This window comes from Solanum lycopersicum, chromosome 2 (genome assembly GCF_036512215.1).
Source record: "Solanum lycopersicum chromosome 2, SLM_r2.1".
Classification (NCBI taxonomy): Eukaryota; Viridiplantae; Streptophyta; class Magnoliopsida; order Solanales; family Solanaceae; genus Solanum; species Solanum lycopersicum.
In genome coordinates, this window is record NC_090801.1 from 16,254,684 (window position 1) to 16,281,778 (window position 27,095).

At 36.9% G+C, this 27,095-nt stretch overlaps 2 protein-coding genes across 2 annotated transcripts; both read right to left on the reverse strand.

The window, feature by feature from the left end:
* Positions 1–22,881: 22,881 nt before the first annotated feature.
* On the reverse strand, positions 22,882–23,979 carry LOC138341644 (uncharacterized). The gene is made up of 3 exons (XM_069293157.1): positions 23,796–23,979; positions 23,517–23,720; positions 22,882–23,213 (listed from the first exon to the last, which is right to left on the reverse strand). Exons 1-3 carry the CDS (start codon positions 23,977–23,979, stop codon positions 22,882–22,884), a joined length of 720 nt encoding a protein of 239 aa, XP_069149258.1.
* Positions 23,980–25,265: 1,286 nt separating this feature from the next.
* On the reverse strand, positions 25,266–26,875 carry LOC138341645 (uncharacterized). The gene is made up of 2 exons (XM_069293158.1): positions 26,465–26,875; positions 25,266–25,913 (listed from the first exon to the last, which is right to left on the reverse strand). The coding sequence occupies exons 1-2, from the start codon at positions 26,873–26,875 to the stop codon at positions 25,266–25,268; spliced, it is 1,059 nt and encodes a 352-aa protein (XP_069149259.1).
* Positions 26,876–27,095: the final 220 nt, after the last annotated feature.

Below are 27,095 nucleotides of genomic sequence, written 5' to 3' on the forward strand. Positions count from 1 at the left end.
TTTTTATTCATTTCAACATTCAACTTAAACATCCCATCACATGCATACCCCTTCCCCACAAAAAATACCTTTTTTAACTATTACATATTGATCAGACTCAAAAATCTGTTTAAAGTTTGCTTTATTAAGAAGAAAACTAGGCGTCAAATGTTTTCTCATAGAAGGAGTATAAAGTACATCTTTCACTGTTAATAACCTTCAAGAAGTTAAACACAATTCAACACCTAAGCACTTGAGTAGTGTGAGCATCACCAATCATGATGATTTTGGGCTCCTCAAAATGAGTATATTTTTTAAACCTGTCTTTGTCATAATAGACATGACGGTTTGCACAAGAATCAGTCCACCATCCATCAACATTCTCAACCATGTTTATGTCGGTAATCACTATCGCAAAATGTTCTTCGGTAATGTTTGCCTGAGGTTTAGGACCACGTTTTCAGAATCTGCAAAATCAAGCAATATGCCCACTCTTTCCACAAACAAAGCATTGCCCCTTTTCTTGAACTTGTTGATTTTGTGCTAGGTGATTTTCACCATTATTTTTTTAGGGAGGTCTACCATTATTTTGCTCGAATTTTTTCTTCCGAGGCTTTAAAGAAGTATTTTGTGAGTTTCAGGAGTAGCATTATTCGATGTAATTAAATTTACCTTCATTCTGATGTTGTTCTCTTCTGTTTGTAGATGTGCATCTTGGCCCCTTGCTTCTTCTTCCATGCAGTTATCAAGGTTTCAAGAGAAGTTTCATTTTGTTTGTGGCACATCGTTTTTTTGAAATTTCTTTTAAGAAGGTGGAAGTTTATCCACTATGCCACAAACAATAAGGTTATCTCGAATTTTAACCTCTTCAAACCTAAGCTCTCCAACCATCATTATAAAGTCTTGAGCTTGTTCTACCACTGATTTGTTGTCCACCATTTGAAAAGAAAAAAATCTACGAGCTGCATATTTTTTCGCTCCAGCCTCTTTGGTAATATACTTACTCTGCAATGTCTTCCAAATTTTCTTTTCACTAGAGTAAGTTCTATCATAATAATCATAAAAATTATCAGATAGACAATTAAGAAGATAATACCGACACTTATAGGAATCACCATCGTACTTTTCCACTTTCTCTTGATGAGAAATAGTTTCATCATCATTCATAGAGGTGATGTCTTCTTTATTTGGATTCTTCTCTGTTAATACATAAGAAACATTGAGAAGACTTAAGTAGAAACATATTTTACCCTTCCATCTCTTTAAATGGTAGAAACATTGAGAAGACTTAAGTAGAAACATATTTTACCCTTCCATCTCTTTAAATGGTTACCATTGAACAGAAATGGCTTGTTAAGGTCTCCCATCTTGACATCCGCGATTTTTTCAATTGTATCCATGTTGAAATCTCCTTAAAATTGTTAGTGAAAAACCTATAAGATAACAAAAATACAAGATTACAAGTGAAAATGAAATGAAGAAATAAAATCTCTTCAGGCTGAGACGCGGATATCTTGCTCTCTTTAAGGAGATTCAAGCCCACTACAACAAATATTTTCGCCGGTCCAGAAGTAGTACTCTTTGACTTGTCCCCTCCAGGATACAACAGCCTTCACAAAATATTACTCAACAACTCTGGACAAGAGTTGACTCCAAAGCTCCACAAAAAAAGAACACCTTCCTTCAACTAATAAAAACTCTCTTTTAGACAAACTTTATACACTCTATATTTTTTTATGTGTTGTGTATTTAACCAAATGAAGACCATCACTATTTATAGTTGAGAAAGTCTTCCTAGCAATGAATAGGAAGATAATGGTGTAATAAATTGTATTGATAATGGCCTTAGGAATTACTTATGTTACAAGATATTATTGAGGAATAAAGAATGAAAATTAAGTGAGGGCAACAAATGCATCCAACGGCAAATTAACATACTGCCTAATCCCAACGTTCAATAGAACGTTTCTGCTACATTTTTTATCCACTTAGTCAATGACCAATGACCAATCATGAGTTAAGACAACAAAATAATGTATGCCTAGGCAGAATACAAATGACATATAGCACATAATAATAATATTAAAATGATAATATTTAAAATGCCACAACACTTTGATTTTCTTGCCGTGCTGTTTGTATTCGAAGTTTGTGGTAGAAATTTTTTGAAGTAGCTCGTTCGCTGCCCAAAAAAAAGGTTAACAACTCTTCTCTACTTCACTGGTTTATCCTCTTTGTTCGGTAATGTTTAATCCTGTTGTTCTTTCGATGTTTTCTATTCTTAAGGTTTCCTATTTTTATATATTATCTTGTTTGAACCTTGATACAAATCCATGAACGTAAGCTTAGTAAAAAAAAAATTTGTCTGAACACGTATCTCTTGGTGGCTTGTTAATATTAGCGATATCGAAACTTTATTTTCTCGTATATTTGGTTCAGATTGATATTATGAATTTCAGCTCAGACCCATGACGTTAAAGTATAACTAAAACTCCTTTGTCATAATCAGCTTCAGATTTGTTGGTGATAGAATATGGTGTTAAAAGTTTTCTGGTTCGTAGTTTCAATTTTATTCTCATAGAATCTTGAATCTGTGACTTGATATTAAAAGATAACAGAATCAGTGAATACATATGATTTGATAACACAAGTTGATACTTGGGAGTTACACTTTTAAAGTATTTACGATGTCTTTCTCACTTGCTAGAATAAATAATAAGCATTACGAGTTAATTGTGTGGATTTTGATATTGCTATTTGTTTTAGCTCAAACTTTTGAATAAAAAAAGTTAGATTAAAATTTTGGTTCTCGACTTGTTTAGTAATCTGTCTTTTTCTATAGTTATCTCGACGAAGCATAATTATTGTCCATTTCATAAGAAGACGTCTTTTGTTCTAGTTAGTTTCTTTTAAAATAAAAAATCAGTAAGGATGTTAGTATACGTAATAAACCAAATTAATTCTTTATTTGCTTAGTTGCCTATCCAGTTATTTACTTTGAGTTTTTCTTTTTGTATAGATCTTGTCATCTCTCTCGTCATCGAGTTGAAAAATACTAATGCTTTTTTTTTTATCATCATTTTATTAGCCAAACTGAACTTGCTGTGGGTTTTTTTTTTGTTGACCTGCTTTATTCTAAGTGTTTGTTCCTCTACTGTTTGTTGGAGTTTGTTTTTTGGCATTGACTTTTCAAATATTAGTTGACGCAGCAGTAGAGTGTCTTTCCCTGTTTCGCAGCAGCTGGTAGCGATAAGCTAACTTTAGCAGAAAAATCTATGTTTAGTCCTGTGCATTTTTTATCCTAGTTGGGCAGGCTTTGCATTTTTTATTGGTTTGTCTCTCATAATTTCGAAATTCACCCAAAAAAAAATTATATCGCCTCATTTGTATCATATTTTTCAGCATGCCTTAGTTTCTTTTGCATGTCATTTTGTTTTGGATTAGATAATATTCCATTGTTTATTCGTTGTCTTCAAATTTGGAGGAGGTTGAGATACTTTTGGTTGACATTACAAATTGTCTACAATACGCATTATATTAAAGTAATTAGTTTGTTTACACCATTATGATTTTATTTTTTCTGTTGAAACTGTTTGGAGAAGTAGCTTAAGTACAAAACTTTGTTTGTTAGCATAATTTGAGGCTATCAGTTGAATCAATAAACAAGTCGTTTCAATGTTGTTGGAGCAGAGTTTCTTGTATTAAATCCTCCATGTAAAAGTATTCTCCTATGCTATTTTTTTTTCACTTATATGTCCTTACTATCCACACCCTTCCAGCATGCCAAGATTGAATTTTAATGAACCTTACCCAAATATCTGTCTTTTTACATAATAATAATTATTTTTTTGTAAGTGAATTGCCATTTGTAGTTGATGTAGTATTGAGTTTCTTATTCCAAATTCAAGTTTGTTAGAGCTTCACCCTTAAAATTATTTGAAGCATATTTCTTTCGGGTATTGATCTTTCATTGTGTTATGTGTTGATCCTCTGACCCCGTGAAAACATCCAGTGGCTCATTTTCTTTTGTCATCTTAGAAACCATGAATAAATAAGTCTACCCATTTACTGAAAATTAGGTGTTCTTTAATGACTTTGGTCATATTTTATTCTAGCAAGGGAGACAAATTACCTATTCTAGATAGATACTTTATTTCTTAATTTATTTAAAATTGTTTGTCTTCGACGACGTTACATGATTGACAACTTAAGCATGAAAATCTATTTGTCTTGACATGATATCATCTCTTCTACTTATATTCATACAATATTACTGAAAATAATAATTTTCTCGTCACTTCTTGGTGTGCATCATGAAAGAGTTACTAGATTTGTCCTACAACATTTTTTTAGCATTATTGCTTGATTTCGCACTCATAGACGTTGCTATTTGTTTTATTATGTTGCCCAACTTAATTAACTTGTTTTATTTTAGCTTGAATGTTATTAAGTAATATTAGCTAGGGGTTTCTTATTTTGTGTCTGAGTTAATCTTCATTGTCATTTAGATCTATGACTGTGAGATACTATTATTGGGTACTAATTTTATCTTCTTCTTTTTTGTCGCATGTGATACCATCCGAGTCCTCTTAGACTTCATCTTTCTTCTTTTTGCATTTCGAGAGAGACATAAAGCCTCAAAATTCTCTTATTGAGTCAGCAAACCTTGAGAAATTGAAGAACAAGTCTTTGGAGTCGAAGTACAGGTCCGAAAAAGTAGAAAAATAAGCTGTAAACATCCTATATACACCGATAATAGTTGATGTATACAAAAATGGGAATTGAGTTAAACCCGAAAGTAGTATGCAACTTCTCTCCCTTACTCTTAAATTATTTGATTGTGATTATTCATCTTTGTTGTTTATTAACTCTAACCTTTGTTTTGTTTTGGTTTACCTTAATTAAATTCCCCAAAAGATGAACTAATTTCTTTTATGTTGGTTTGTATGATTAAATTAAATTTTCATTTTATCAACTCTTGAATCTATTTGGCCAAAAACTTGTACTTATTCTTCAATTAATTCAAAATAGTTTTTATGTCTTAATTAATGAAATTGGTTCAATTTGTTATAAAATGATTTAAAAAATAAATTTTAGTTAATCTACTTTTGCCAAAATGTTCATTAGTTGCAGTTTGATTCAGATATTTCAAATGATATCTCATTTATTTAAAAATAAAAATTTATCTATGTTTAACCATTGCTTTAAGTTAATTTTGTAAACTATTGTTTCTTTTATAGTAAATCATTCCCTTGTACAATTGTCCAAAACATATTTAACTTAACTCATAGGATAACCGCGTGTTAGCAGGCGTTTGAAATGCCTTAAAAATCTTTTTGAAGCGTAGATAAAAATCTCTTATCCATTTTCTCTACAAACTTTAAGACTTAATCTGTTAGAATCTTATTATATTAAGTTTTCTTAATTTCTTTACAAAATTACGTGGTGACTCTTTTCTAAGTATTTTTATCAAATTGTTTTACACTTACAATATTTCAAAAAATAATTTTTCTAAAAGATAGTAAAATTACAGCGTAACAGAAATGACGACTCTATTGAGGATTTAATAGCTTCTAACTGTAACAGACTTAGGTTACTTATTACAGCTTTTAGTATATACTACTTGCTTTCCTTATTTTACATGCATAATACTTTATTTTTGATGCTCGTGTCATATAAATTGCTTGTTTAGTTTATCTAAATTGTTTATTTGCTATCGCTTTATATAAATTGTTTATTTGATTACTGCTTTATAAACTTTCATTTTGTTCATATTTCTCCACTTTTTGGAAATTCACACTATCACATGTGTACGCGAGCTGTGCTTTGCGTACACGCAAACTTCTTTCAAAATTCCCAAAGTTAGGAGAGTTGACATATGTTTGGGTGTCTGAATTTTTTTTTCTGTGACCGCGTAACCTTCTCACTCGAGTTGTCCACTCGAAAACCTTGTGTCTAGAAAGCCAAATCTTAAAAAAACATTAGATAGAGCTAAATCACCCCTCAATTTTTGTCATGCATGCATATGCCTTATGTGAATCGATCCTGGGTATCGATTCGACATTTAAGAAGTCCGCCCTTATGTCGACAACTTTCACGACCCAATGACCAACGACCATGTTTTGTGCAACATGATATGATAGAAGGATTCTAGCCTAAATTTGACATAGTGAGTTTTGAAATTATATATTCATTTATTTTTTATTTGTAGGATGAATTCAGTCCCCCAGTGCCCAAAATTAGGATTGTTGAAGGTTTTCCGTACAAGTTTTAGACCTGGTGGGAAAATTTTATTTCAAGTGAAAAGCAAGCAATTACAAGAAGGTTGGGGTGCCTACCTATGCTATTCAAGGTTAACCAGACAAACATATGATTAGAGCATTGATTCATTTTTGGGATCTAGACTGTGTTGTGTTCACGTTCAAAGACTTTGAACTAACACCTACATTGGAGGAAATATATTATTTTCCAATTTAGTTTATCAAGGAAAAGTTCAAATTATTCCTCACAATCAATGAGGGAAAAATTCTCTTTGCTAATTAGGACTTATAAATGAAAAGAAACTTCGATGCTTCGAACATAATTGGTTTTTCTGGATTACTTATATGAAAGGTATGGACGCTCGAATAGCTACAAAGTGTTCAAGAAGAAATTCTCTTGTACTCTTGTTCATTGGAATGTTAGGCGTCCTATCACATTTGTTGTGGCTTTACCAAAAAACTTGAGAACATGGTCATATTAGCACCTGCATATGTTTAGTGGCTCATGTACTTTTTTGAAGGTGTTAATGACGAAGATCTCACTCTAGTTCCCATGATTTTAGCAGAAATATTTCAAGCTCTTGGGAAATGTAAGAGAGGGGAAACAAACTTCTTTGAAGGTTGCAACATTCTTTTACAAGTGTGGGTTATAGAACATGTTCACCAACGTAAAAAAAATATCGACGACATATTCTTTAGTAACATAAATCATATTGACAGTTTTTATGACAGGACTAAAAATGTTTATATCTCCGATTGGTAGTGATGACTAGTATGAATATTTGGCCTCATGCACCAGTAACCAAATTCAATGGGAATATCTATTACTCTCACATTCCCCGATCTATATCTTATTCCATAGATTCTACTATATCGAGCTTATCTAAAAAAAATATACTAGCAATGCCATCACTATGATTAATACAAACAATTAGGCCATATACGCATTTTAAAATATTAATTAGACTTCTCAATTATTATGCAAGACATCTAAGTAAACAACAAACCACTAACCTCCTAACTTTAAGGAGAACTTTGAACTCATAAAATTCATGCTTGCTCACCTACTCTCATCAAAGAAAGTTAATAACATCACCTATCTATCATGAAACAGCTAGTCTCACAAAAAAATAGTCCACTAACTCAATTCAAAACATTGAATATAAATTAAGGATTTCTTATCAAGATAAACTCTCACACTCACAAATAAAATTCACATGTATGCACAAATAACCAAATGTTTGCCCATTATATACATCTCCACTAATTAAGCATGCTTGAATATAATCAAATAGGACTTTAACGGGTTGTAATGTAAGCTAGGGGATGGGTAGTGACTTCCACTTCCTTAAGCACTTTGCAATTTTCAAACTTCATCACCCATATTTTCTTCTTTTTATTTTCAACCTTCTTTTCAACAATTATTTCACAAGTAATTCCGAATATCACAAGAATCTTTCGGTCATTATTCTTTTACTTTTGATTGTTTTTCTTTTCCTTCATAATATCCACCCTCAACTTGCATATTTTATATGTTTTAAGGTGCACGATATCCTTGGAAGGACCAGGTCCATCATCAAGGTAATTTCTTTTTTTTTTTATGTCACATTTCAATTATTTTATTTTTTTTCACATTCTTTCAAAGAGGGCTTTTAAGCACTTTGTAGCTATCATTGATTATCTTTTCACTCATCCATCCCTTTTTCTAAGAATTGATAATTAAAATAAGTCTATGCTATGATGCTCAAAGAAGAAAGGTGCAAAAATAGGGATTCAACAAAATAGTTAAGGGGAAAATATGGCTACCAATAGAAGACTACAAGCTCAAAAGGCCTAAGTAGTGATAAAATATTTGAAAATGCTAAAATTTATAAGACAAATTAAAGAAAACCTTTTATCATCTCCTAAACAAGACAATACATTTTTATTTCACTTCAATAACATGCAGGGCAAATTCTAGACTAAGATGCAAAACAAGGAATAAACAAAATCTCATCACACACGATGGATCAATTAAGAGATACAAGATCCTAACAAACTATAAAATAAAATAAGTTATATACAAATTCACAACCATGAACCTATATGTCAAAAAGTTTGCTATTTCACTAGTAATCATGTATTCACAAGAAAGTACTACTTAAAATTAGACACAAATAGTAATTATCAGATAACTCAAAAGAGTCTTTTCTTTTCTCTCCGAAAATAAAAAAAAAATTATTCCTAAAATAAATAAATAAAAGAACCTCGGTTCAATGGGACTATCCTCAAGAAAAGAACCGAAAACAAAAGCCAAAGAACCTATTCTAAAAAAAAACTCAATAAAATAATAAAAACGAGGAATTCATTCCTCAATCCCACACTTAAAAAAGATACTATGTCTCCAAAGCATTAAATAAAATATAAAACAAGGGTTAGGAAAACTCCCTGAGGCCTTTAGGCCTAGCTAATAGCACATTCCCTAAATTTATATCGCCGATATCCAACAAATAAGCTCAAACATGCTACTTTTTTTTTGGTTGGATACTCAGACTTCCCCTAATTTTGAAAAACAAAATAAAAAAAGTGATACTAATAAAATAAAATAAAAAAAAGAAGTTATGCTACTAATTGAGTTGCCTCCCAATAAGCGCTTAATTTATCGTCACGGCGCGACATTATCAATTATACTATTTTTTCATTCACTTTGAAGATATGAATTGCACCCCCAATTTTGAATCAATTTTTCTATTACGCTCAAGGAGTGGTGGTACAAAAATAAAGGTCCCAAACAACAGATATTACATTATGCACTTCTTGGATCCTAAGGAATGTAATTTTTTGATGTTGGAACAATAAATTCAAGAATATAGACACAATTTTCCTTCTCCATACACTCTTCTATAGGCTCATATAACTCGATGATAATAATTAAAAAATTTAAAACTAATCCTAAGAAACATTAAAAACTACAAGTTTAAATAAATACTAAAGACAATTTCTAAGCCACATTCCAAGGCAGTGACGCCATTCTTGAAAACATTCAAATATATTTTTTAAGAAATATAGACGATCGTAAACAATATATGTGTCCAACTATGAGTCGGGGTCGATCCCAAGAGAATATGAGAGAAAATTATGAATAGAAAATATTTAACTTGATAGTCGTTATATAAAAATGGGATTTTTAAAATTGAAATAAAAATAAAAAATAAAAAAAATATATTTGAACTAATTATTTATTTATATCCAAATTACTAACAATAATTAGGAATGTTCCAGATAAGCTCATAATGCGGCAATCCTAGTAATAGCAATTCTTCCCTAGTGTTATGCATGCAAAGTAATAAGTTATGTATCTCTAAATCCTTGGTTCGACATCTACAGAATTTCACTTCCTACGTTAGTCTAGCTTTCTGTGTATAATTTATTAACCCTTACCTTTACTTCATATTAGGTATCATAATTGATGTATGACTTAGTTATTACTTTTCATCAATCTACACTAGCCTATTAGATAGTATCCCACTAAATCTATGTTGATAATTCTATTCTTATTAACTACCCCCTTGGTCCAGCAAGTAGAAATAACCTATTTGAGAATTTCTTTGTAACGACCTGTTTAGTCGTTTTGAGCAGCAGACTTCAATTCTGGAAAAACTGACAGAAATGACGGACCCCACGACGGACCGTCATGTGCACGACAGACCGTCGAGGGGGTCTCGTTCCAAAATACTTAGAATTCTGAAAAATGGGCACTGAAATCGACTCTCTGAACTTCGTAACGGAATGGCAGGACAGACCGTCACAGGTGTGACGGACCGTCACAGACTCTTCAGAGAAATTGAGTCTCTGAACTCTGTGACGGAGCAGCAGGACGGACAGTCACAGGCGCGACGGGCCGTCACAGGTTGCGTAATCCCAGTCTGGGTCAGATTTCTTTACACGTTTTAAGGAACGTTTTGGACTATTCCTACTTTAATTGTAAAGTTAGAGGGTTAAGGTTAATAAGTCTAATTATTTGGGGGTTAAAAGAGGTAACCTTAAGTTAATTAGTGGGTTATTATTGTCATCTTTCATTCTTAATTATATTCTAATTAGGGTAAAAGAAAGAGGGTTTGAATAAGAAAATAGAAAGAACAAAGAGAAAGAGGGAGAATCGAACGAGAAGAGGAAAACACAAGGCTTTGGGAAATTCTTGCTTGATCAATAGTCTTCGGTGGAGGTAGGTTATGGTTTATGCTATTCGATAGTAAACTCATAATAGTGAATGATATGCATTGAATGGTATTTTGAAGTTTTCTATGTACTTGATTGTGTGATTGTGTGGCTTGGTCGTATGTTTTGTAATTGGTCTAAAATCCCGAGACCATGAAATGTATAATATTAATCCATTTCTATCAAAGTAATGCCTTGAATAAAGAAGGCTCGATGAAATATTATTAACGAATGAAAAAGTGGTGATATTAAATGATAAACTAATGATATTTTTGGATCAGAGTGTCACGTTTCGACACGGTATTTTTCGATTGGAGTGTCACGTTCCGACACGTAGTATTAAGGGATCGGGTGTCACGAACTGACACATAATATTAGGGGATCGGGTGTCACGAACCGACACATAGTATTAGGGGATCGGGTGTCACGAACCGACAAGTAGTATTAGGGGATCGGGTGTTACGAACTGACACATAGTATTAGGGGATCGGGTGTCACAAACCAACACATAGTATTAGGGGATCTGGTGTCACGAACCGACACGTATTATTAGGGGATCGGGTGTCACGAACCGACACATAGTATTAGGGGATCGGGTGTCACGAACCGACACGTAGTATTAGGGGATCGGGTGTCACGAACCGACACATAGTATTAGGGGATCGGGTGTCACGAACCGACACGTAGTATTAGGGGATCGGAGTGTCACGTTCCGACACAAGAGGAATAAAGAGAAGTAATCTTGAATTATGTTAGTATACTCAAATTCGAAGAAACTATCTACCAAAATGGTTTGGTTTGGAGGCATGAGTCCTCATGTGAACTTGACGGTAATTGTTAATGATATAGTACTTGTTGTTGCTACATGTTGAGTATCATAGTTGATTTTATGATATTACTTGGTATATATTGATTTCTATTTTGAGTTGGCCGATGATATCTACTCAGTACCTGTGTTTTGTACTGACCCCTACTTTGATGTTTTCTTCTTGTTTATTTGTGGAGTGCAGCAAACGTGCCGTCATCTTCGACTCAACAGTAACTCTAGCAAGTCTTCATTACTCCGGATATCAGGGTGAGCATACCATTTTATTCTTTATTTTAGTGTATTCGATATTCTTAGACTTAATATGAGAGATTAGATGTCCTTGTTCTGATGACTTTCAGGTTTTGGGAAACGATAGTTAATAAATTTTGGAGCTTCCGCAATATTTTATTATTCATAGTTGAATTATTGGTACATGTTGGGATTTGAATTTCTTGGTTCGTCCACCTAGGTAGTTAAGTGTGGGTGCCAGTCGCGGCTCGGTTTTGGGTCGTGACAAACTTGGTATCAGAGCCTTAGGTTCGTTGATCTCATCACACAAGAACGAGTCTAGTAGAGTCTTAAGGAACGGTAGGGGGATGCCTTTACTTTTCTTTGAGAGGCTATAAGGCTTTAGGAAAATTCCATTCTTTCTTTCTTTCTTTCGTGCTATTACTTGGATCCAATTGGTATCTAGGTGATACAAATTGGTATCTTACCATCTTCACTCTATTTCGCAGATGGTTAGAACTAGAGCAACAACCGCGCCAACACCAGCATCGGCGGGACAGGGTGCGTCTGAACCAGCCACTGGGGCTGTAGCTAGAGGAAGAGTAGCGGCAAGAGGCCGTAAAAGAGGTCGTGGGAGGACGTCCTCTAGAGGAAGAGGACAAGCACCTAGCCCATCTGATGCTAGGGCGGTGACTCCTCCACCGACTGAGGAAGTAGTAAGAGAGGGTGAGGAAGGGGAGAATGAACAAGTGCAAAATGAGGAATTTCCACCCCAACCTACCCCAGAGATGATCAATCAGGTTCTCGCTTATCTTAGTGGGTTGTCTGATTAGGGTCAGGCACCTCCAGTGTTTTCTGCACCAACACCTCCGGTTTCAGAGGTACAACATGCAGACACTATGGCTCCTCATATGGATGCCTCATTGGACATAGGCACGTTTTCACGTCTGACTACTGGGCCTATAATGACAAATGATCAGCATGAACTTTTCAGTAAGTTCTTGAAATTGAAACCTCCAGTCTTCAAGGGTGCTGAATCTGAGGATGCTTACGATTTTCTGGTTGACTGCCATGAGCTACTACACAAGATGGGTATAGTAGAATGGTTTGGTGTTGAGTTCGTGAGTTATCAGTTTCAAGGGAACGCCAAAATGTGGTGGCGGTCACATGTTGAGTGTCAACCAACAGAGGCACCACTTATGACTTGGGCCTCATTCTCTAGCTTGTTTATGGAGAAGTATATCCCCCGGACTTTGAGGGATAGGAAAAGGGATGAGTTCTTGAGCCTAGAGCAAGGTAGGATGTCGGTCAATGCATATGAGGCTAAGTTTTGTGCACTATCCAGATATGCCACCCAACTTTGTTTTAGTCCACAAGAGCGGATTCGTCGTTTTGTGAAGGGGTTGAGGTCAGAGTTGCGGATTTCAGCCTTACAGGTAGTGGCTACGGCAAAATCCTTCCAAGAAGTGGTAGATTTTGTGGTAGAGGTGGAAGGAGTGAAGCCAGATGAATTCACCATGGCATCGACATCAAAGAGGTTTCGAAAGGGAGGTGAGTTTAATGGTTCTTACTCTAGAGGACAGGGTTTCGGAGGTTACTCAGTTCGACCCATTCAGTCTTCACTACAGACTGTAGTTGGGGGTCCACCTCAAACCGGTCAACACTTCTCTGAGAGACCTATGCTTGACACTAGAGAGTGTTATGGATGTGGGGAGACTGGACATATTAGGAGGAATTGTCCCAAACAGAGTTATAGACCCCCAATAGCTAGAGGTAGAGGTGGTCATGGTAGAGGCCGTTATTCTGGAGGACGTGGTGGTCGAGGTAATGGTGGTCACCAAAACGGCCGGGGTGATGGGCAAACTGGAGCCACTACATCACAACATGGTAGGGGTAACGGACAAACAAACGAAAGGTCCTATTGTTATGCTTTCCCTGGGAGATCGGAGGCGGAGACATCTGATGCTGTCATCACAGGTAATCTTCTGGTTTGTGATTGCATGGCTTCTGTATTGTTTGATCCTGGATCCACATTTTCTTATGTATCTTCCTCATTTGCTAATTGTCTAAATTTACATTGTGAATTACTTGATATGCCTATTCATGTTTCTACTCCGGTGTGTGAGTCTGTGGTAGTTCAAAAGGTATATAGGTCTTGTTTGGTGAACTTTGTGGGGAGCAACACTTATGTTGATTTGGTTATCTTAGAAATGGTTGATTTTGATGTAATTCTGGGTGTGACTTGGCTTTCTCCGCAATTTGCGATCTTGGATTGTAATGCTAAAACGGTGACGTTGGCCAAGCCTGGGACAGATCCGTTAGTGTGGGAGGGTGACTACACTTCCAATCCGGTGCGTATCATCTCCTTTCTTCGTGCTAAGAAAATGGTTAGTAAAGGGTGTTTAGCTTTCTTGCCACATCTCAAGGATGAGACTACCCAAGTACCTTCGATTGAGTCGGTTTCGGTGGTCCGTGAGTTTCTGGATGCGTTCCCTGCAGATCTTCCTGGTATGCCACCAGATAGGGATATTGACTTCTGTATTGATCTTGAACCGGGTACTCGCCCCATTTCTATACCCCCTTATAGAATGGCTCCCGCGGAGTTAAGAGAGTTAAAAGCCCAACATCAAGAGTTGTTGAGCAAAGGCTTCATTAGACCAAGTGCATCTCCTTGGGGTGCTCCGGTTTTGTTTGTGAAGAAGAAGGATGGGAGTTTTCAGATGTGCATAGACTACCGGCAGTTGAACAAGGTAACCATAAAGAACAAGTATCCTCTTCCTCGCATTGATGACTTGTTCGATCAGTTACAAGGTGCTTGTGTCTTCTCTAAGATTGACTTGAGATCCGGTTATCATCAATTGAAAATACGGGCAACGGATGTGCCAAAGACTGCTTTTAGAACCAGGTATGGGCATTACGAATTTGTAGTGATGTCTTTTGGTCTTACGAATGCCCCTGCTGCGTTCATGAGTTTGATGAACGGGATTTTTAAGCCATATTTGGATCTCTTTGTGATCGTATTTATTGATGATATACTGATATACTCTAAAAGTAAGGAGGAACATGAGGAGCATTTGAGAATGGTATTGGAAATGTTGAGGGAGAAAAAGCTTTATGCCAAGTTCTCTAAGTGTTAGTTTTGGCTAGATTCATCGTCCTTCTTGGGGCACGTGGTTTCTAAGGATGGAGTGATGGTGGATCCTTCTAAGATTGAGACAGTGAAGAATTGGGTAACCTACTAATGTGTCAGAAATAAGGAGCTTTATTGGGTTAACTAGCTACTACCGCCGATTTGTCAAGGGATTCTCTTCCATTGCTTCCCAATTGACGAACTTGACTATGCAGAATGTTCCATTGTATGGTCGGATGAGTGTGAAGAAAGCTTTCAGAAGCTCAAGACTTTGTTGACTACCGCACCCATTCTCACCTTGCCCGTAGAGGGTAAGAACTTCATTGTTTATTGTGATGCATCCTATTCTAGTTTGGTTGCAGTACTAATGCAAGAGAAGAATGTGATTATTTATGCTTCGAGGCAATTAAAAGTGCATGAATGTAACTATCCAACTCATGATTTGGAATTGGCTGCGGTAGTGTTTGCATTAAAGCAATGGAGAAACTATTTATATGGGGTTAAGTGTGAGGTCTACACGGATCATCGTAGCCTTCAGTATGTCTTTACTCAGAAAGATTTGAACTTGAGACAGAGGAGATGGATGGAGCTACTAAAGGACTACGATATCACTATCTTGTATCATCCGGGAAAAGCGAATGTTGTGGCAGATGCTTTAAGTAGAAAAGCGGGAAGCATGGGAAGTCTAGCTCACTTGCAAGTTTCTAGACGCCCATTGGCTAGAGAGGTTCAGATTCTGGCTAACGACCTTATGAGGTTAGAAATAAATGAGAAGGGAGGATTGTTGGCTTGTGTAGAGGCAAGACCTTCCTTCCTTGACAAGATTAAGGGAAAGCAGTTTAATGATGAGAAATTGATCCGGATCCGAGAAAAAGTGTTGCAAGGAGAGGCTAAAGAAGCAACAATCGATGAGGAAGGTGTTTTGAGGATTAAGGGAAGGGTATGTTTACCCCGTGTCGATAATTTGATCAACACTATTCTGACAGAGGCTCATAGTTCAAGGTATTCTATACATCCGGGTGCAACCAAGATGTACCGTGACCTAAAGCAATACTTTTGGTGGAGTAGAATGAAGCATGATATTGTTGACTTTATTGCCAAATGTCCAAACTGTCAACAAGTTAAGTATGAACACCAGAGGCCCGGAGGAACACTTCAGAGAATGCCCATTCCTGAATGGAAGTGGGAAAGGATTGCAATGGATTTCGTGGTTGGTCTTCCAAAGACATTGGGAAAGTTTGATTCTATTTGGGTAATTTTTGATAGGTTAACTAAGTCTGCTCACTTCATTCTGGTCAAGGTGACTTACAATGCAGAGAAGTTAGCCAAAATCTATGTCTCAGAAATTGTTCGGTTGCATGGGGTTCCAGTCTCCATCATATCAGATAGAGGTACGCAGTTTACTTCTAAGTTTTGGAAAACATTGCATGCGGAATTAGGTACTAGGTTGGACCTTAGTACTGCATTCCATCCTCAGACCGATGGTCAGTCTGAGCGAACGATTCAAGTGTTGGAGGATATGCTTCGTGCATGTGTGATAGAATTTGGTGGTCAGTGGGATAGCTTCTTACCCTTAGCAGAGTTCTCCTACAACAATAGCTATCACTCAAGCATTGATATGGCCCCATTTGAGGCACTATATGGGAGAAGATGTAGGTCTCCCATTGGGTGGTTTGATGCATTTGAAGTTAGACCTTGGGGTACTGACCTTCTGAGGGAATTGTTAGATAAAGTGAAATCTATTCAAGAAAAGCTTCTAGCGGCGCAAAGAAGGCAAAAAGAATACGCAGATCGAAAGGTTAGAGACTTAGAGTTCATGGAGGGTGAACAAGTCTTGCTGAAGGTTTCACCTATGAAAGGGGTGATGCGGTTTGGAAAAAGGGGTAAACTAAGCCCAAGGTATATTGGTCCCTTCGAGGTTCTGAAGCGCATAGAGGAGGTGTCTTATGAGTTAGCCTTGCCTCCAGGGCTGTCCGGAGTGCATACGGTATTCCATGTGTCTATGTTGAAAAGATACCATGGGGATGGAAACTATATTATTCGTTGGGATTTAGTCTTGCTTGACGAAAATTTGACTTATGAGGAGGAGCCTCTTGCCATTCTAGATAGAGAAATTCGCAAGTTGAGATCAAGGGAGATTGCATCCATCAAAGTTCAATGAAAGAATCGACCAGTCGAAGAAGCCACTTGGGAGAAAGAGGCTGATATGCGAGAAAGATACCCACACCTGTTTACAGATTCAGGTACTCCTTTTTGCCCTTGCTTTCCTTCTTGTGATCGTTCGGGGACGAACGATGGGTAAATTGGTATCTATTGTAACGACCTGTTTAGTCGTTTTGAGTAGTAGACTTCAATCTTGGAAAAACTGGCAAAAATGACAGACCCCACGACGGACCGTCATGGGCACGACGGACCGTCGAGGGGGTCTCGTTCCAAAATACTTAGAATTCTAAAAAATGGGCACTGAAATCGACTCTCTGAACTTTGTAACGGAATGGCAGGACGGACCGTCACAGGTGTGACGGACCGTCACAGACTCTTCAGAGAAATTGAGTCTCTGAACTCTGTGACGGAGCAGCAGGACGGACCGTCGCCGGCGCGACGGGCCGTCACAGGTTGCGTAATCCCAGTCTGGGTCGGATTTCTTTACACGTTTTAAGGGACGTTTTGGACTATTCCTACTTTAATTATAAAGTTAGAGGGTTAAGGTTAATAAGTCTAATTACTTGAGGGTCAAAAGAGGTAACCTTAAGTTAATTAGTGGGTTATTATTGTCATCTTTCATTCTTAATTATATACTAATTAGGGTAAAAGAAAGAGGGTTTGAATAAGAAAATAGAAAGAACAAAGAGAAAGAGGGAGAATCGAACGAGAAGAGGAAAACACAAGGCTTTGGAAAATTCTTGCTTGATCACTAGTCTTCGGTGGAGGTAGGTTATGGTTTATGCTATTAGATAGTAAACTCTTAATAGCGACTGATATGCATTGAATGATATTGTGAAGTTTTCTATGTACTTAATTGTGTGATTGTGTGGCTTGGTCGTATGTTTTGTAATTGGTCTAAAATCCCGAGACCATGAAATGTATAATATTAAACCATTTCTATCGAAGTAATGCCTTGAATAAAGAAGGCTCGATAAAATATTATTAACGAATGAAAAAGTGGTGATATTAAATGATAAACTAATGATATTTTTGGATCGGAGTGTCACGTTCCGACATGGTATTTTTTGGATCGGAGTGTCACGTTCCGACACGTAGTATTAGGGGATCGGGTGTCACGAACAGACACATAGTATTAGGGGATCGTGTGTCACGAACCGACACGTAGTATTAGGGGATCGGGTGTCACGAACCGACACATAGTATTAGGGGATCGGGTGTCACGAACTGACACGTAGTATTAGGGGATCGGGTGTCACGAACCAACACATAGTATTAGGGGATCGGGTGTCACGAACCGACACGTAGTATTAGAGGATCGGAGTGTCACGTTCCGACACAAGAGGAATAAAGAGAAGTAATCTTGAATTATGTTAGTATACTCAAATTCGAAGAAACTATCTACCAATATGGTTTGGTTTGGAGGCATGAGTCCTCATGTGTGATCTTGATATCGTTGACTTATTCCGAGCTTACTTTAATGTTGTTGATACTTGTTCATGTTGTTTGCTGTTATCACCTGTTAAGTGCTATAGTTGAGTTCATACTATTATTTATTGTATATTAATTCCTATTTAGGGTTGGCCGATGATATCTACTCAGTACATGTTGCCCTCGTACTGAGTCCTACTTGTGTTTTTCTTTGTTTTCCTTTTATGAAATGCAGCGAGTGTACCTATGACTTATGATTTCCCTCAGCTCTAGCCAGCCTCCCGCATATCAAGTTACAGGGTGAGCTATCCATTCAAGCTCGTGTTGGATTTTCTCGGTCACGACATGATGTCCTATACTTTCGGACGCATACCATTTTATTCTTTATTTTAGTGTATTCGATATTCTTAGACTTAATATGAGAGATTAGATGTCCTTGTTGTGATGACTTTCAGGTTATGGGAAACGATAGTTAATAAATTTTGGAGCTTCCGCAATATTTTATTATTCATAGTTGAATTATTGGTACATGTTGGGATTTGAATTTCTTGGTTCGTCCACCTAGGTAGTTAAGTGTGGATGCCACTCACGACTCGTTTTGGGCCGTGACATACTTATTTACTATTCATAATCTCCCATGGTTCCCACTAACCTAGTTGTGGAGATTAGCTACTCATTATCTCAAAAACACAATAAAAATATTTAAAATAAATACGTTTGTATTAATCATAAATAGTAAAGAACAATATTTGAACTTTTTTTTTATTAATAAAGAATACAACTAAATAATAAACGATAAGAAAGAATAAACTAGAATTCTCCGGCATCCACAGCGGCTCTTACAAAGCTCCAAAGCTAGATGAAAATTTACATTATGTCTTATATCTTTGTTCTTGGCCTCCACCAAATAATAATTTCTATGTCCTATTTATAGATATAGAAAACTCTAAATAAAATAATTGAGTCCAAAAAAATTTGAAAAACAAAATTTGGAAGGAATTGATTTCTTTGTTGCGCCGTTATCCATAATTAGAGTTACGCATAATAGATGCCACCTGTACAACTACATTCACGTGTCGATTTGATTCAGCCGGCTTTCCTTATATATACATATATATATATATATACATATATACATATATACATATATATATATATATATATATATAGTTACGAAGAAAGAACTGGTTGTGATGGAATATGCATTTGAGAAAGTTTGAGAAAAATTTTTAGGCATCAATGTGGTTGTACGCCTAATAAAGCTGCTCAACACTTTTTGATGACAAAGAATGATACGAAGCAATGACTGATAAAGTGGGTGCTGTTGTTTCAAGAATTTTTACATGAAGTCGAAGGCATAAGAGGCTGTAAAATTCAGGTGGCTGACCACCTATAAAGGTTAAAACTCAAGTGAAATTATGATTTAGCGATGGAAATAAATGACGCCTTCCCCGATGAACAATGTATTCTAGGTAATTCTACAACAATCTCCTTTGTGTGCTGATTTTGCTAACTATGTAGTATTTTGATTGATATAAGATAAACTGTACTTCTATAAACAAAATGGGTTATAATTGGGTTTCAAGAAATACCTTTGGGATGAACCATACATATTGAGAGAGTGTACAAACCATATCACAAGGAGATGTGTGCCGGATGATAAATACAATCAAATTCTCCATGGTTATAATGCTTTACCGGTTGTTAGTGGTCATCATGGTGGAATGCGTACAACTTTTAAAATACTTTAAAGTGGGTACTATTGACCATCCCTTTACAAGTATGTTCATGAATAAGATATTTGTGCAATGTAAAAATAATGTGGAGTGTCCAGAAGATATTAGCTGTCTGTCCAACCTATTCGGGAAGTTGATTATTTGATGTTTGGACAATATATTTCATCAGTCCATTTATGAGTTCGTTTGGTAATAATTACATTTCGGTGGCAGTAGATTATGTTTCTAAATGGGTCGAAGTTGTAGCACTACCAAACAATGAATAGAAAATTGTTGTTCAGTTCTTAAAGCACTATATATTTTCTAGGTTAGGCACCCTCGGTCTATTATCAGTAAGGGTGGATACAATTTTTACAACATGATTTTTACATTTACATTAAGAAAATACAGGATGGAACAGAAAGTAGCAATGCCATCATCCTTAAACTATTGGCCAAGTGGATGTTTCAAATCGGGAGATCAAGAATATCTTGTCTAACATTTTCAATGCAAATAGGAATAATTTGTCTCGAAATCTAGATGATGCTCTGTGGGCATATTACATTACCTACAAAATGTTTTTATGTCATGCCCCGAGACTACTCCCGAGATGTGACACAGAACCTAGGACCACAAGTGATCCCAAGCTAACCCTGTTGGCATGATCATGAGCATACAAAATATAATAAACTAAATGCGGAAGCAAAATGATAATTTAAAATGAAAAGATGGGGAAAAACTATATTCTATGATTGAGATATTTGAAAACAATGATTTTAATACAAATGAACTATTAAGTCAATACTAAACTAAATATAACTATATCTAAAAATAACCTCAAAATTGGAATAGAAATACTGGAACAAACCTCAGCTAAGTATAGCAAAAACTGGAACTAAAAGACTAAATACTGAGAAGAAACTCATGGCTATTGTCTTGGGTAAATGAGGACTCACCACTGAATCTGCTGAACTGGAGATCGAGAAATCGATCTATGTGTGATTTAGATGCTGAGAACCTAAACCAACATCACGAGAAGATGTACCACACGTATGAGTCAGTACATTAAAGGTACTAAGCATGTAGGATTGAGTAAAGCTGAAATAAAACATAATTGAACAAGCACAAAAGCAAGTATAATAATCTAAACATGATATGCTGATTTCTGAGTTAACTGGATGCAATGACTAATTTATAACATGCTGAGACTGAATACTGAATATACTGATAAATGATCAATGTAGAGAGTCTGACTAAACTATGGGAGCTACTAATAACCGATAATGAAACAATGTGAGCTAAATGTGGAGTTTGATGCATACGAACCATCGAGAGGATCCAATATACCCTTCCAGAGGTATAAAGGCATGCTGGTGTGATCACTAAACTGATGCCCACAAAGTGGACTTACAACCTACTTGGCTAGTAGTTCTGGGATTAATTGGGCACACTGAACCCTAGTCCAACTCGGTATTATGCTAATACAATTGATTTATGTAATTAACTGATTATGTGTGAATTTCTGTAAATATTGGACAGCTTAAAACTGAACATGCAAACTGAGAATGCAACATTTAAACTGATAATGATGCATTAAAAGCTGAAGCACGTATAACTGAATAACTGGAATATCTGACCTAGCATGTGTAATTCAAGAACTAAAAACATACAAAGCTAGGGTTTTGAAATTTACTCGATAATAAGAATAATAACATAACAATCTGATTTGGAACATATATTTAATAATTCATGAAGTTCTATCAAAATTCTAGAAACCTTAGATTTAATCATGATATGTGAATCAAGAATCTGACTGAAAACTAGGGACCCAATAGGTAAAAGGAATCCACTAGTTCAATCCCACATACCCGGTGATGAAATTCACGGAGAAACACTTGGATTTCGGGGCTGGAACTGCTGGAAACTTTCTTTGTTCTTGAACTAGGGTTCTTGAGCTTTTTCTCCTTTCTTGCTTTTAATTTTCTAACTTTTGATTTATGATTTTGACTTAGGTAAGTTCTTGTTATGTTTCTAGGATTAAGGTGACTAAAATCTGATGATTTTGGATCAAAACGTGTACCTTAAGGTTTAAACTAAGCGAGAAATGATCAAAATGACCCCTGAGTTAGTTGCTGTCGGACCAAATGACGTCCAGGACTGATGGTCCGTTGTTTGGTCCGTAGGTTGGGCCTGTTCGATAGGCCTTTACTAAAACGGTCCTAACTTTTTGCTCAGAGGTCTGATTTTATCAAGATCGGTGGCAATGGAAAGCTAATTAAATTATCTATTTGTGGATAGGTGATAGGACACATAATTAATGTTGTTCTAACAGTTATGACCATTTGAAGTTGGCCCAATTGCATTTCCCCGTTAATTGCCTGCTAGTTCCCACCTACGGTAAGATCTACAAACCGTGGGTCCACTTGTGGACCGTGCTGGTCATCTGTGGCTCTTTTTAGAGAGTGAATGAATGGGGTGTCAATTGACAGAGTCAGACTACAGACCGTAGTCTGACCTACAGACCGTAAGTCCGTCAGTCGTTTGACACTTAGTCAAATTTTCTTGATTGAGATTTTGGGTTGTATCTGACCCAATCAACGGATGTGCCAGACGGACCGTGGGTCAGGCTACGGTCCACCGGTGACCATCGTCTTTTGCACTTATAGATTTTCATAAAAACTGGTTTTTGGTGTTTTTTTGATTTGGGGTGTTACATGACTAATCTAGCTGGAATAGAGGGAAAGATCTACAAACCCTACTACTAAGCACTGAGAGCTGAGCTTCTGGCTCAATTAAGTTCCGAGAACATGCAAATACGCTTGAAATGCAAGTATAAACTGAGGGAACATGATTCTAAGACTGAGTTTACGCATGAATGACTAAAAACTAAAGTGGAACTATTATCTTAAGCTGAAATGGAATCAGAAGAATAGAGGTAAGGATACTTGGTTTCACGGCTGCTTCTGCTTCTTAAGTATCTCCTTCTACGGACTGGCTCCTCCACAGAAACTTGATTGAAGCAACTTCTTTGTTCCTCAACCTTCTAGCCTGACGGTCAAGAATCTCAAATGGTACATCCTCATAAGAAAGATTATCTTTTAGCGCCATACTCTCTATTGGCACTATAGAGGCTGGATCACCCACACATTTTTTCAAGAGTGGGATGTGGAAGACCAGATGCACTGCTGCTAATTTTGTTGGCAACTCTAACTCATACGCCACCTTGCCAACCCTTTTCAAGATCTTATAAAGGCCTACATATCTAGGACTGAGCTTCCCTTTCTTTCCAAATCTTATCACCCCTTTCATTAGGGATACTTTCAGACAAACCCAATCATCAACTTGGAATTCTGTTCCCTTCTCCTTACATCTACATAAGATTTCTGACGACTTTCGGTTGTCTTAACTCTATCCCTAATGAACTTTCTCCATAGCATAAAGGACTGAATCTAGCCATATCAAAGCTGCTTCACATACTTCAAACCAAACAACAGGAGATCTACATCTACGCCCATTTAAAGCCTCATAAGGGGCCATCTAAATGCTGGAATGGTAGCTATTGTTGTAGGCGAACTCAATAAGAGGAAGGTGATCATCCCAACTACCTTTGAAATCAATCACACAAGCGCTCAACATATCCTCTGGGGTCTGAATGGTACGCTCTGTCGGTCCATCAATTTTTGGATGAAATGCTTTGCTAAGGTTTACTTGCTGGCAATTGGGGCACTTATTCACAAAGTCTACTATATCCCTCTTCATGACATTCCACCAGTAGACTTCCCATAGGTTGCGGTACGTCTTAGTTGCACCTGGATGAATAAAATACCCAGAGTTATGGGCTTATGCAAGGACATGATGTCTCAACTCGTCCACATCAGGAATACACAATCTAACTTTGTAGCGAAGTACACTATCTCCCCCTTGGGAGAAAACCTCCACTCTCTGATTATGGATTGCACCCTTCAGTTCAAGCAAGATTAGATCACTGCCTTGCTTTTTCTTAACCTCCACTACAAAAGACGATTCTGCCGCATTTGGAACTGTTGCACCGCTGTCTGATATGCTCATAAGGCGACTCCCAAGCGAGAAAGCCTGTGAACATCCTTCACTAGCTCATTCCTTGATTCCTCAATATGGGATACACTACCCATAGATAATCTTCTAAGAGCATAGGCTACTACATTTGCCTTACTAGGATAATAATGCACACTCATATGATAATCCTTAAGGATCTCAAGCCATCTCCTTTGGCTAAGATTCAACTCATTCTGGGTGAACACATACTAAAGTCTTTTATGACCGGTGAACACATCTACATGACGTCATACAAGTAGTATCTCCATATCTTGAGTGAAAACATCACTGCTGCAAGCTTCAGTTCATGAGTCGGATAGTTTTTTTCATGCACCTTAAGCTGTGTAGAGGCATACACTATAACCTTATCTCGCCACATCAAAACACAAAATAGGACAACTCTGGATGCATCGCAATAGATCACATAACCATCTGGTAGAGTCAAGTTAGGAGCTGTAGTCAATCTAGTTTTAAATTTTGCAACGCTTTTCTCACAATCATCTGATCATTGGAACTTGACCATCTTTTGAGTTAACCTAGTCAAAAGTGAGGCTATGGATGAAAATCCTTCAAAATCCGTTCTGTTATAACCCTATAAACCTAAGAAACTTTTGATATCTGCAGGTATGTCTGGGCCACTATTTCACTGATTTTATCTTTTGTGAGGCCACTCGGATCCCTTCGCTAGATATAATGTGAACAAGGAAAGCAACAGATTGCAACCAATACTCACATTTTCTAAACATAGATAATAACGGGCGATCCTTGAAAGTCTGCAAAACAATCTCAAATGACTTGCATGTTCTTCCTCACTCCTAGAGTAAATGAGGATATCATCAATAAAGAAGATAATGAACAGGTCCAAGTACTGTTTGGATAGTCTTGTTCATCAAATCCATGAAAGTTGCAGGAGCATAAGTTAGACCAAACGACATAACTACAAATTCATAATGACCATACCGATTTCTGAAGGATGCTTTCAGAATGTCACTATCTCTGTTTCTAAGCAGATGATAACCCTTATGGAAGTCTATTTTTGAGAAATGGCTAGCACCCTGAATGTGGTCAAATAAGTCATTAATCCTGGGAATGAGATACTTATTCTTGATTTTGAACTTGTTCAACTGTCTATAGTCAATGCACAATCTTAAAGAACCATCTTTCTTATTTATGAACAACACTAGCGCACCCCATGATAAAATACTAGGTCAAATGAAGTCGTTATATAGAAGGTCTTTCAATTGCTCTTTCAATTCGTTATGCTTTGCTGGAGACATTCTCTAAGGAGGAATAGAAATATGTTGGGTATCTGGAAAGAGATCAATTCCAAATTCGATTTCCCTTTCGGGAGAGACTCCAGGAAGATCTTTTGGAAACACTTCTAGAAACTCACAAACTACTGGAACTAACTCAAGAGTTGGGGTTTCAAGGCTAGAATCCTTAAACCGAACTAGATGATAAAGATTACCCTTAGATATCACTTTTCTGTCCCTAAGGTAAGAAATAAATCGACCCATAGGCGCTAAGCTACTATCCTTCCATTCTAACATTAATTCATCTGGAAACTGAAAACGAACAATCCTAGATCTACAATCGACTGAGGCATACCATGAGTGTAAAAAATTCATGCCTAGAATGACATCGATGTCTAAAATTTCTAACTCTACAAGATCTATTGAGGTGACTTTCTGAAATACTGTGACAGGGCAATTTCTGTATACCCGTTTAGCTATAATTGGATCACCAACTAGAGTAGAGAATGAAAAAGGTTCTGAGAGAGTTTCTGGACTATCACTGAATTGGACTGCTATGTAAGGAGTTACAAAAGAAATAGTAGCCCTTAGATTTAACAATGCATAAACATCAAGGTCAAAGACGCATAATGTACCAGTGACTACATCACGAGAACCTCCGTGATCCTGGCAAGCCTAAAGAACATACAACCTATTCTGGAGCTGACCGCCACATGTACCAAATGAGTTACCCTGCTAATTGGGCGACTTACTGGTGCTGCTGATGTTGTAGACTGAGCTTTACCATTACCAACTCATTGACACTATCTGGAAGGACAATCCCTCAACTTGTGACAAGACTGAATGCACCCAAAACATCCTTCTTTTCCTTCAAGACACTCGCCCGGATGGTTCTTACCACACTTAGGGCAAGTGGGGTAGGTCTTGGTTCCTGAAACACTTCCCTAAGACTTGGAGCCTGGTGTTCTACCTTTAAGGTCATACCTGTTCTGGGAGGATGGAACACTAGCTGATGAAGGCGTTGGAGCTGAAAACTTATGCTGACTCTGCGAGAGATTTCTGCCACCCGATTTCTACTGGGAATAGTCATAGTTCCAAATCCTAGACTTCTTACTCTCGTTAGCCTGTTCCCTACGCTTATTACTCTCAACCCGCTGAGCATGAGTCATAAGCCTAGATATGTTCCTATCTCTGACTAACATTGCATTTCTGCACTAAATTTTTACCAAATCTGACACTCCATACAAGAACTTATTCATCTGAGCCCTGAAGTTAGTAACCATGTGAGGAGCATACCTCAAAAGTTTGTTAAACTTTAGCCCATACTCTTGGACTGTCATGTTACCCTGCCTAAAGTTCATGAATTCCTGAATATTTGCCTCTTTCCACTCTATTGGAAAAAATCTGTCAAGAAAAGTCTCTTTAAAGCAATCCAAAGTGATAGGAGCTACATTTTTACCCCTATTCTCTTTCCACTGAGTGTACCAGATATTAGCAAAATCCTTCAACTGGTATGATTCTAACTCAACCTGGTCATTCCCAGCGACATACATTACCTCAAAGATCTTCTTGATCTCATCCAAGAAATTCTGAGGATCCTCATTATTCTCTGATCCTAAGAATTGAGGCGGATTCATCCTGACAAAGTCATGGACCCGTGTTGCTACTGATCAACCATTTTTATTCACATGAGAATGAACCCAATTGTTCTGGTTAGTAATATTCTGAGCTAATTTCAGTATGACATTCCTAAACTCAACATTTGAGACTTTTAAATCTGGAACTAGAGAATTTGTGTTTGCGTTCCTGGCGTTCGCATTCCTAGAGTTAGCTCTACGATGAGGCATGATTTGAAAC

Coding starts and splice junctions, on each gene's coding strand:
- LOC138341644 (XM_069293157.1), bottom strand. CDS start 23,979: ATGAGCATATCAGACAGCGGTGCAACAGTTCCAAATGCGGCAGAATCG. Junction 23,721..23,795: donor TCGCTACAAAGTTAGATTGT/GTATTCCTGATG, acceptor TTATTCATCCAG/GTGCAACTAAGACGTACCGC. Junction 23,214..23,516: donor TTGTGTGATTGATTTCAAAG/GTAGTTGGGATG, acceptor CCCTAATGAAAG/GGGTGATAAGATTTGGAAAG.
- LOC138341645 (XM_069293158.1), bottom strand. CDS start 26,875: ATGAATCCGCCTCAATTCTTAGGATCAGAGAATAATGAGGATCCTCAG. Junction 25,914..26,464: donor TGTATGGAGTGTCAGATTTG/GTAAAAATTTAG, acceptor TATGTTCTTTAG/GCTTGCCAGGATCACGGAGG.